The 12,407-nt window shown below is 42.1% G+C and overlaps 1 protein-coding gene across 6 annotated transcripts in view; it reads left to right on the top strand.

The window, feature by feature from the left end:
• Positions 1 to 12,407, top strand: part of ccdc24 (coiled-coil domain containing 24) — a 221,263-nt gene that overhangs the window by 48,974 nt on the left and 159,882 nt on the right. For 5 of the 6 annotated variants that reach the window (XM_072510750.1, XM_072510752.1, XM_072510749.1 and 2 more), the window contains exon 3: positions 2,384 to 2,556. In XM_072510750.1, the coding sequence (XP_072366851.1) occupies positions 2,384 to 2,556 (173 nt within the window). The remainder of the gene's footprint in view (positions 1 to 2,383; positions 2,557 to 12,407) is intronic. The other variant, XM_072510751.1, reaches the window with a different exon arrangement.

The raw sequence follows: 12,407 nt of genomic DNA on the forward strand, positions 1-12,407 counted from the left end.
AATCCTGTCAGTCTTCAGGGTGCTGCCTCAGCCGAGTTGGAAACCAGGTCTCCATTTGACCTGCCACCCACAACACTCCCGCCCCTGTCGGCTGCCTTCTCCAGGGTGGGGCCTGTGTTTCACACTGGCCGGCCAGCGTGAAATTGCATTGTTTCAAAGTTTACAGGTGGATGCGGAAATTGTGGCTACTTCTGGCCCAGCTGACCTCGCACGCCTGACGTGTGAAATTCAGGTCCATGTTAACAGAACAGGTGCAATCGAGTGTTCTCTACAAAACTAAAATATACTGATGGCCTCAAGCTCACCATTCCCTTGTGTATTAACAATTAGGTTTCTGCCTGATTATCCACAGCAGCACTTCTGGCAATCAACATGGAATCATATCTAGAATAAGCAGCTGCAAACTCACAAGTGTAAATCTGTGTTACTAGCTACTACCTCACCTTGTATGATAGACAAATAAGGATCTTTTCAAAAGGTTTTTTAAAAATGCTGAATTTAGGTGGAAATGATCAAACAGTCTGAGTTGGAATGCCACTAATAGAAGCATCTTCTGTACATCTATCCTATCAAATCCTTTCATCGTTTTGAAGCCCTGTACACAGTCACCCATTAGCCTTCCCATTTCTAGAGAGCCCTAGCTTTTCCTGATTGGTTTCACACATCGAGTGGTTCGGGTCTAGAGTGCACTGCCTGGAATTGTGGTAGAGGTAGGTTCAATCGAGGCATTCAAGAGGACATTAGGTGATTACTTGAATAGAAACAATGTGCAGGGGTATGGGGAATGGCATGTGATGTTCGCTTGGAAATGTGCCAAATGACCTCGTTCTGCGCCGTAACAATGCTGTGATTCTTTGGTAATCTCTCAGCTTTGTTATCATCCTTGTAAATAACTTCTGTACATTTGCCAGGGCTTCGTACATTATAGTGACCAGAACTGTTCACAGTACTCTTTGTGGGTGGCCCAACCAAGGTTCCATGCAAGTTTAACACAAATTCCCAGCTTCCAATTTTGTTCTTCTGGAAATTAACCTTGAGTGTTTCATTTGGACTATTCATGGCCTTTCGAACTTGTATGGACACTTTTAATGATTTGTGAAGGTGGACCCCCTACACTCACCCCATGTTGCCTTTGTACAATTGAGTTGGAGGGCTCTCAGATGCCTACATCCTCTCTCGGTGGTTTCCAATCAGTGTGCCGTAAAAAAGGTTCAAAATGATTCCGAATTCATGTCATTGAACAAAAACTAACTCTCATATTCAGCTCTGTGGTTGGCATCTCCAAGACCCGACAAATCCTGGGCCTCCTGCGCGTGCACCAGCTGGGAAGGAGTCGTAGGGTTTAGATTTTTTATGTTGGTCAGGCCCATGCGCATGACCAATTGGAGTTTAAGACAAAGGTCCCATCGCGCCTGCACAAAAAGCAAAAACTCAAAAAGAGCATACAAACCCCAGGAGAAGTGAGAGAGACAGGGAGAGGTTAACAAAAACACGAGAGAGGACAATGAGAAATTAAAAATTTAATTCCCAGTAACAGAAGAAGAGAAAATAGGAGGTGCACCTCAAAATTTGTTTGTAGTATAGAGGTGTGCTATGGCATATAAATGTTGGGAACCACTGTATCTTACTGGCACAGTAGCCAGAATAACTAGACTCATTATGCTTTAAATAAGAGGAACAAAGCCAGTTATTTAATGCTAAGTGCTTGTGATTGGCAATCAGAAACTTATTATTTAATCTAGTTGACTCTCTGATCCAACAATTAAACTTTGCTTAGCAGAGTTTTCTGAAAGGAATATAGTTTTCTTCAGCGGCAAAGTAATTTATTGCATGGTATCATGTTCCTTTGCATATAAAACAACATAATTTGCTGTGAGCAAATGGTTGGAAGGTTTGCCAGTGTATGTAACAGTTGGCTGTGTATGAACAGTTTCATAACTTGACCTTGTTTTGGGCTTGGTTGATGATTGCTAATCATGTTGATTTATATGTTACCGTTGGATGACATTACAATTTACAACAAAATGCAATACCATTTTGGTTCATCCATGTGATCACGGAAATCTACTGAATGTGTCATTGCTCCAACATCAAACTTCAACAATAGAATAAATCAACAGAATGATCTACCTCACAGAATAATGTTCCCTGGTCTGAGTCTTACTGTATACAAATCAGATCATGCTTTAAAAAAAAAACTGCTGCCCCTCTAAATTCCTCTGACTTATGGTGCCGTGTGACTCTTTGATATGTTACGAACTGGAAGCATACCTCAGATTATGTGTTGATATGCCATTGTCTTGGCTTATTATTATTCTCTATTTAATTACTGCAATGAATGCCTTTATTTGTTTTTAGCTTTTAACATCGGTTTTCATTTTAGGTGACCACTTTATTGGAAATATGGCGATTGACGAGAGCAACCAGACTGACCGTCTCTCGATCACAAGTGTCACATGCAGTCCTACCAGAGGCTCCTGCCATCAAGGACATGCTTCGGCAAGAGATTCAGCTTCTGCTTTTAAATATTCAAAAGAAAGCTCAAAAGGAAGGCAGGTAGAGTATTCACATGATTGTTTTCTCATGTAGGTTTGGCAACATCCTGTAAGAATGGCGAAAGAGACTGGTTTGGTGTTCTGCTCGAATAGTGTTGTGTGATGTATGAGAAGGGACACAAATCACCACCCTCTGTTAACGTGGGCGCATGACCAGATTAGCTGAAAGGTTCTTGCAAATTCTCAAGTGCCTCGATGTTGAGTTTTATGGGAGTTGTAAAAGCTTTTTTATTTTGGAGAAGAAAAGCTGACTCTGCTGAGAATAAAGGAGTACTAGCCTTTTAAAACTTGTGACCAAAGCTGGAAGGAAACTGCAAAATTCTGCAATAATGCATTCAACCCTGGCATTCGTGTCACAACCTTCAGGAGTGGAGGGAACAAATAATAAGATAAGGCATGTTTGTTTGCACTCATGAGGCATGTTTAGCACTGCTGCTTCATGGTGCCGATGACCCAAGTTCGATCCCAGCCCCGGGTCACTGCCCTTGTGGAGTTTTTACATTCTCTCCATGTCTGCATGGGTCTCACCCCCACAACCCAAAGATGTGCAGGGTAAGTGGATTGGCCACGCTATATTGCCCCTTAATTGGAAAAAAACTTTGTTTACACTCTTCAAATCATATTATTAACCTAGATGCAGATAATCAAGTACCATGCAGAATAGAACAATATCTGACCTGTTGGGCCAATGGACGTACATTGATGGTGAATAATGATATCCTGAAGCTTGCTTGATATTTGAGGTGCAGTGATAGGTTTCCTGTACCATAACCATTTCAGAGGTGTGATCCATGGTTGTATGTCACCTTTAGGAGATTGATGATAGGGGTTGGAGTTGTTAGGCAGATTGACTTTTGCTAGGTTGACATATTGTTCTGATTTTCCTACTAAATTAAACGTGTTTTACCCACATAAGGAGGCCATGTAATTATGATTAGTGATTCAGGTATTCTATGCTTTAACCATCTGTCATGAATAAACCACTGATCCAGAAACTTGCTCTGTCTGTAACATTCATTTATTTTCATCAAAACTCTAATGAGGTTCCTCGCTCTTGACAGCCCCCCACTCTCCACCCCCAGTCCAATTTGTGCATGCTGTGGGTGAACACATAAGAAGACCTGTCTCTGGTCAGCTTTAAACACTCAAGACCCGTTTATCCGGCAGAGAGAAGTGATCTGTCCACCATTGATTCACATTGGCTTACAACCTGGATCCTAGAGATGAAAGATCAGCGTGTCCAACTGAGTCTCCACTTTTTAAAAATCCAAGTATTGGTGCAAATTAGGACATCATTTGCACAGTTATGCGTCAACATAATAAATGCACAGGTTGATAAATTTGAAGATGACGGCTGGCATTGACACGATGAATCGAATAGTTCTGCATCACAAAGGTGTGGGGGTTGGGCCTAGGTAGGGCGCTCTTTCAGAGGGTCGGAGCAGACTTGATAGGCCAAATGGCCTCCTTCTGCACTGTAGGGATTCTACAGATTCTATGTTTTTAAAGGGAAAAGACAGAACTTCTTACTTTGATGTCTCATATCTTTGCAGCGTTCTATAATTTTGAAATAAGTGTCCAGACTGCTGGTTCACATTGCTCCACAGCAGCTGTTTATGTTCATTTGCAGCAAGAATTTCTTTTTCTTTTGTGTGCTAATGCAGACTGAATCCTTTAATTATCAGCAAGAAACTTACACTGAAATATTCTTGTCGGCAAGAAGATTAATAAATATGAAACTTCTTTGATGCCTGTCTTTGTCTCTATAATTTGGGAGGGAAAACAAATTTCCTCCCACTGTCGGTCTGTACATTTTGGCCTTTTCTGATGCGAGACTCTGATGAGAAAAAGAAAACATTTAAATCAAATTAGAAACTAACTTCCATTAACCCTTTATATTCTACTGGGAAAGTCTCAAGTTTTTAATATGTCCTCCAACAAAGCTACTATTCACATTTTTTAAATCCTTGCAGCTAGAACAGTTGGGGTGCAATAATTATCCAATGTGGGGAAGATTCTCTCTGTGGCCACTTGAATTTAATTATAAACAAATTTGTCACTAGTTCTTCATAAACAGGCTAATGATTTTCCTTATGCAAAGTGAGTGGAAGAAGTTTCTTCCCTTCCTCAGACCTGCACCCCACTACGTGCCCCCCCCCCCCCATCACCACCCTCTTCATCAAAGAAGGCAAATTTCCTACAAATTAAATAAAAATGGTGAGCCAGCTTGAGAAACAACGCTGACATTTAGCAACTGTTCCTTGAATCTTTCTCTCTGTTTGCTGATGGACAAATATCGATTCCTACTGTTATGGGCCAGGGTTTAGAGAACCCCAAAGTGTATCATAGAGTTCACCTGACCCACAACGTTTACTAGATTGTGGTATGGAGAGCACACGGCCCACTATACAGGTGTGGTACAGCAGAAATGGAAAAGTATTTTTGAAAGCAAAACAATGTTCATTCTATGAACTCAAGTTAACATTTTTAAAACATACAGTGAACATCTTAGCAACCATTAATTCAAATACAACCCCCAAAGAATACAACACTAAGTAACCCTTAATAACTTCCCAAACAACATCCAGAAAACAAAAGAAACACCTTTTAACAGAAGCACATTAGGTTTACATTCACTTCTGAGAACATTTATAATTCTGAATTCACCAAATGATCAAGAGATAGTCTTTTCATGGCAGAGAGATCAACAGTACACCTGCTCTGCCTGGCTTCAGCTCCAACACTGAAAACGAAACTAAAACACACCCTGAAGCAAACAGACTAAAACGAAAATAAAAAGCTGACAGACAGCCCAGCTCCTCCCACACTCTGACATCAATAATAAACACCCATTTCTTAAAGGTACATTTCTTAAACACACATTTCTTAAAGGTACTCTCACATGACACCTCCCCCCAAGAAAAAAAAAACATTCAACTTCAAGATGATTTCATTTTTCACCTTTTCACTGTCCTTTAAAAAATGCACACAGTAAATATACTTTTTCGTTTCAAAAAACAACACACGCAAACAGGTATAATAATATAGTCCATTTTTTTCCTGTTCTTCTTCCAACTGAAATCTTTCTCAATTGACAGTCTCTTTGAACAAGAAGGTCTCTGCACGATCCGTCCATTTCTCTTTAAAGTCAGATACTTTAGTTCAATCTGATCACAAAGTCCCTTGTAATTCTCCAACACGAGCATTGGTTAACACAGCTTTCAGGCCGTCAAATGCCTGTTGAAAGTCCGCTGCCCACTGGAATTTGTTACGCTTCTTGAGCAAGTCTGTCAGTGGGGCAACCACGCTGTAAACATTTTTCACCAATGTTCGAACAAATCCACTCATGCCAAGAAATCGCATTATTTCCCTTCGTCTTGAGGTTATCGGAAACTCCTCAAGAAAAGTGACTTGGGCTTTTCCAAATTCACTTTTGGCTAGGTTTATCACCAAACCCGCCTCCTGAAGTCGATCAAAAAACTCCATCAGATGTTTCAAATGTTCTGTCCATGTCTGGCTGAAAATGACCAGATCGTCGATGTATACTTCACAATTGGGTAATCCTGAAACAACTTTGTTAGTTAACCGTTGAAATGTGGCTGGGGCGTTTTTCATGCCAAATGGCATAACTTTGAATTGGTATATACCATCTGGAGTCACAAAAGCTGAAATCTCCTTTGCCCCTTCAGATAAAGGTACCTGCCAATAACCTTTAAGTAAATCCAGTTTGGAAATAAAAGCTGATTGACCCACTTTCTCAATGCAATCCTGCAAACGTGGGATAGGATAAGAGTCTGTTCTTGTAACTGCATTAACCGTTCTATAGTCCACACGCATCCGTTGGGTACGTCTGGTTTTGGTACTATCACTATGGGTGAGCTCCATTGGCTGCAACCCACTTCAATTACGCCATTTCTAAGCATACTCTCAATCTCTTTGTTAACCTGTGCCAATTTTAAAGGGTTAAGTCTGTATGGATGTTGTTTGATCGGAACAGCCTTTCCCACATTTACATCATGTATTGCCATTTTAGTACTTCCCAATTTATCTCCACAAACTTGCCCATGTGATATCCATAACTCTTTCAGGTCAGTCCGTTTTTCCTCTGGAAGGTAACTCAACAATTTATCCCAATTTTTAAGAACATCCTCGTTTTCCAATTTAATTTGAGGTGTGTCAAATTCACAGTCATCTGGATTTGGTTCGTCACTTTGAGTTAGAATCATTAAAACCTCCTTTTTCGCTCCTTCCCTTTCAAAGTACCTTTTAAGCATATTCACATGACACACTTGGTGAGTTTTCCTCCTATCTGGTGTTTTTACCACATAATTCACCTCACTTAATTTCCTTTCAATCTGATAAGGTCCACAAAACCTTGCTTTTAAAGGCTCACCTACCACTGGTAACAACACTAAAACTTTATCTCCACTGGCAAAACTACGAACTTTGGATTTCTTGTCCACCACTCGTTACATCACATTTTGTGCAACTTTTACATGTTGTCTAGCCAATTCATCTGCTCTATTTAATCATTCCCTAAAATTTGACACGTAATCCAATAATGTAAGTTCTGATTTCTGACTCACCAATTTTTCCTTAATCAATTTAAGTGGTCCTCTTAACTCATGACCAAAAATAAGTTCAAAAGGACTAAATTTTGTTGACTCATTAGGTGTATCCCTAATTGAAAACCGTACGAATGGAATTCCTTTATCCCAATCCTCTGGATAATCGTGACAATAAGCCCTCAACATTGTTTTTAATGTCTGATGCCACCTTTCTAACGCTCCCCGCAAGTCTGGGTGGTATGCAGTCGATTTAAATTGTTTTATGCCTAAGCTATCCATAATTTCTTTGAATAACATTGAGGTAAAATTTGATCCTTGATCCTATTGTATTTCTGTGGATAGTCCATATCTAGTAAAGAATTTGAGTAACTCCTCCACAATCTTTTTAGCTGTAATATTACGTGCTGGAATGGCCTCTGGAAACCTAGTAGACACATCCATTATCGTCAAAAGATATTGATTCCCACTTTTTGTTTTAGGAAGCGGTCCTACGCAATCAATTACGACCCTTGTAAAAGGTTCCTCAAATGCTGGAATGGGTATTAAGGGCATTGGTTTTATCACTGCTTGAGGTTTCCCTATCACTTGACATGTGTGACATGATTGACAAAATTTAACTCCATTTTTATGTAGTCCAGGCCAATAAAAATGTTTCTGGATTTTAGCTTGAGTTTTCCTTATTCCTAAATGACCTCCCACTGGTACCTCATGTGCAACTCGCAACACGTCCTTTCTATACCCTACCGGCAATACTACTTCGACCATAAGACCATAAGACATAGGAGCGGAAGTAAGGCCATTCGGCCCATCGAGTCCACTCCACCATTCAATCATGGCTGATTTCAACTCCATTTACCCGCTCTCTCTCCATAGCCCTTAATTCCTCGAGAAATCAAGAATTTATCAACTTCTGTCTTAAAGACACTCAACGTCCCGGCCTCCACCGCCCTCTGTGGCAATGAATTCCACAGACCCACCACTCTCTGGCTGAAGAAATTTCTCCTCATCTCTGTTCTAAAGTGACTCCCTTTTATTCTAAGGCTGTGCCCCCGGGTCCTAGTCTCCCCGGCTAATGGAAACAACTTCCCTACATCCACCCTATCTAAGCCATTCATTATCTTGTAAGTTTCTATTAGATCTCCCCTCAACCTCTTAAACTCCAATGAATATAATCCCAGGATCCTCAGACGTTCATCGTATGTTAGGCCTACCATTCCTGGGATCATCCGTGTGAATCTCCGCTGGACCCGCTCCAGTGCCAGTATGTCCTTCCTGAGGTGTGCGGCCCAAAATTGCTCACAGTATTCTAAATGGGGCCTAACTAATGCTTTATAAAGCTTCAGAAGTACATCCCTGCTTTTTTATTCCAAGCCTCTTGAGATAAATGACAACATTGCATTTGCTTTCTTAATTACGGACTCAACCTGCAAGTTTACCTTTAGAGAATCCTGGACTAGGACTCCCAAGTCCCTTTGCACTTCAGCATTATGAATTTTGTCACCGTTTAGAAAATAGTCCATGCCTCTATTCTTTTTTCCAAAGTGCAAGACCTCGCACTTGCCCACGTTGAATTTCATCAGCCATTTCTTGGACCACTCTCCTAAACTGTCTAAATCTTTCTGCAGCCTCCCCACCTCCTCAATACTACCTGCCCCTCCACCTATCTTTGTATCATCGGCAAACTTAGCCAGAATGCCCCCAGTCCCGTCATCTAGATCGTTAATATATAAAGAGAACAGCTGTGGCCCCAACACTGAACCCTGCGGGACACCACTCGTCACCGGTTGCCATTCCGAAAAAGAACCTTTTATCCCAACTCTCTGCCTTCTGCCTGACAGCCAATCGTCAATCCATGTTAGTACCTTGCCTCGAATACCATGGGCCCTTATTTTACTCAGCAGTCTCCCGTGAGGCACCTTATCAAAGGCCTTTTGGAAGTCAAGATAGATAACATCCATTGGCTCTCCTTGGTCTAACCTATTTGTTATCTCTTCAAAGAACTCTAACAGGTTTGTCAGGCACGACCTCCCCTCACTAAATCCATGCTGACTTGTCCTAATCCAACCCTGCACTTCCAAGAATTTAGAAATCTCATCCTTAACAATGGATTATAGAATCTTGCCAACAACCGAGGTTAGGCTAATTGGCCTATAATTGTCCATCTTTTTCCTTGTTCCCTTCTTGAACAGGGGGGTTACAACAGCAATTTTCCAATCCTCTGGGACTTTCCCTGACTCCAGTGACTTTTGAAAGATCATAACTAATGCCTCCACTATTTCTTCAGCTATCTCCTTTAGAACTCTAGGATGTAGTCCATCTGGGCCCGGAGATTTATCAATTTTTAGACCTCTTAGTTTCTCTAGGACTTTCTCCTTTGTGATGGCTACCATATTCAACTCTGCCCCCTGACTCTCCGGAATTGTTGGGATATTACTCATGTCTTCTACTGTGAAGCCTGACGCAAAGTACTTATTTAGTTCCTCAGCTATTTCCTTGTCTCCCATCACAAAATTACCAGCGTCATTTTGGAGCGGCCCAATGTCAACTTTTGCCTCCCGTTTTTAATGTATTTAAAGAAACTTTTACTATCATTCCTAATGTTACTGGCTAGCCTACCTTCATATTTGATCCTCTCTCTCCTTATTTCTCTCTTTGTTATCCTCTGTTTGTTTTTGTAGCCTTCCCAATCTTCTGACTTCCCACTACTCTTTGCCACATTATAGGCTTTCTCTTTTGCTTTGATGCATTCCCTAACTTCCTTTGTCAGCCATGGCTGCCTAATCCCCCCTCTGATAAACTTTCTTTTCTTTGGGATGAACCTCTGTACTGTGTCCTCAATTACTCCCAGAAACTCCTGCCATTGCTGTTCTACTGTCTTTCCCACTAGGCTCTGCTCCCAGTCAATTTTCGTCAGTTCCTCCCTCATGCCCCTGTAGTTACCTTTATTTAACTGTAACGCCTTTACATCTGATTCTACCTTCTTTCTTTCAAATTGGAGATTGAATTCTACCATATTATGATCACTGCCTCCTAAGTGCTCCCTTACTTTAAGATCTTTAATCAAGTCTGGCTCATTACATAACACTAAGTCCAGAATGGCCTGTTCCCTCGTGGGCTCCATCACAAGCTGTTCCAAAAAGCCCTCCTGTAAACATTCAATGAATTCCCTTTCCTTGGGTCCACTGACAGCATTATTTACCCAATCCACCTGCATATTGAAGTCCCCCATGATCACTGTGACCTTGCCTTTCTGACATGCACTTTCTATTTCGTAGTGCATTTTGTGCCCCCGGTCCTGACCACTGTTAGGAGGCCTGTACATAACTCCCATTATGGTTTTTTTGCCTTTGTGGTTCCTCAACTCTACCCACACAGACTCCACATCATCTGACCCTATGTCATTTAGTGCTATTGGTTTAATTTCATTCCTAATTAACAAGGCAACCCCGCCCCCTCTGCCCACCTCCCTGTCTTTTCGATAGGTTGTGAATCCCTGGATGTTTAAATGCCAGTCCTGAACCCCCTGCAATCATGTCTCTGTGATGCCTACCACATCATACCTGCCAGTCACAATCTGGGCCACAAGCTCATCTACCTTGTTCCGTACACTGCGCACATTTAAATATAGCACCTTTAATTCTCTATTGACCGTCCCTTTTTGTTTTCTTAGTGTGGTGGACCTTGGTTTACTGAGCCTTTCCATACACTGTCATATTTTGTGGGATGGGGACTATCGTAACCTCTCCTGAGTTTTGTCTTTTCGTGCTTTTTTGTATTCCTAAGCAGCTACGCTTCCCATTGATTACTTCACCTCTTGGTTCCGTGACTTTCCCTTCCCCCCCAATCTTTAGTTTAAAGTCCTATTGACCACCCTATTTATTCTTTTCGCCAGAACACTGGTCCCAGCTCGGTTCAGGTAGAGACCATCCCAACGGTATAGGTCCCCCCGTCCCAAAACTGATGCCAGTGTCCCATGAAAAGGGAACCCCTCATTCCCACACCACTCTTTCAGCCACGTGTTAACTTCCCTTATTCTTGCCTCCCTATGCCAATTTGCACGTGGCTCGGGCAGTAATCCGGAGATTATGACCCTTGAGGACCTGTTTTTTAATTTGAATCCTAGCTCTTTATAATCTCTAAACAGGTCCTCTTTCCTAGACTTGCCTATATTGTTGGTACCGACATGGACCACAACAACTGGATCCTCCCCCTCCCTCTCCAGTATCCTTTCAAGCCAGTCAGAGATGTCCCGCACCCTAGCACCGGGCAGGCAACATACCATGCGGGACTGTTTATCCTGCTCACAAAGGATACTATCTATCCCCCTGATAATAGAATCCCCTACAACTACAACTTGCCTATTTACTCCCTCCCCTTGAATGGCCTGCTGAACCATGGTGCCTTGGTCAGCTGACTCATCCTTCCTGCAGCCCTGTTCGCCATCCACACAGGGAGCAAGTGCCTCATACGTGTTGGACAGAGTCAAGGGCTGAGGCTCCTGAGTTCCTGACTGCTGGTTCCCTTTACTTGCCTGATTTGCAGTCACACCCTGCTGTCCCTGGCCACTGGCAGGATTTAAACTACTTACTCTGACAGGTGTGACTGCCTCCTGAAACACAGTGTCCAGGTAAGTCTCCCCCTCCCGGATGTGCCTCAGTGTTTGAAACTCAGACTCCAGCTCATCAACTCTGAGCCGGAGCTCTTCGAGCAGCCAACACTTACTGCAGATGTGGTCGCTGCAGCTCGCAATGGGATCTGCCAGCTCCCACATCAAGCAGTTCAAGCACATCACCTTACCAGCCATCACAAATTAATTAATTAGTTTAATTTAAGTTTATGAGTTTAGCTGTGTTTTTTTAAAAATTTGGGGCAGATTTGCTATCAACCACTCAGATCACAGCTTCCCTCTGACGTCACTTTTGGAAAAAAAACTGGAAAACAGGAAATTTCCATTAGGTTTTTATACTCACAGAAACTGCTCCTCCTCCTCCGAACGGCTCCCGAAATTAGGCCCGAAGAAAGAGAGAGAGCAAAACAGTAGGGAAAAAGCACCTTCTCCCACTCTTCACCGAATTAACTCACTGCACCAAATTACCAAATTCTCACTCGGTCTGTATCTCTCTCACTCAGGCTGTGTCTCCTTGACCTGCGCAATACTTGATGAACTTCTGCCCACTTTTCATCCGCCTGCGTATGTAAAGGTCTCCATTTTCTCATCAAGACATCACTTTTACGGTAATAACACTCTGGTATACACTCAGATTCCTCTTCCGTGTATGCTTTC

Source organism: Scyliorhinus torazame, chromosome 7 (genome assembly GCF_047496885.1).
Source record: "Scyliorhinus torazame isolate Kashiwa2021f chromosome 7, sScyTor2.1, whole genome shotgun sequence".
Classification (NCBI taxonomy): Eukaryota; Metazoa; Chordata; class Chondrichthyes; order Carcharhiniformes; family Scyliorhinidae; genus Scyliorhinus; species Scyliorhinus torazame.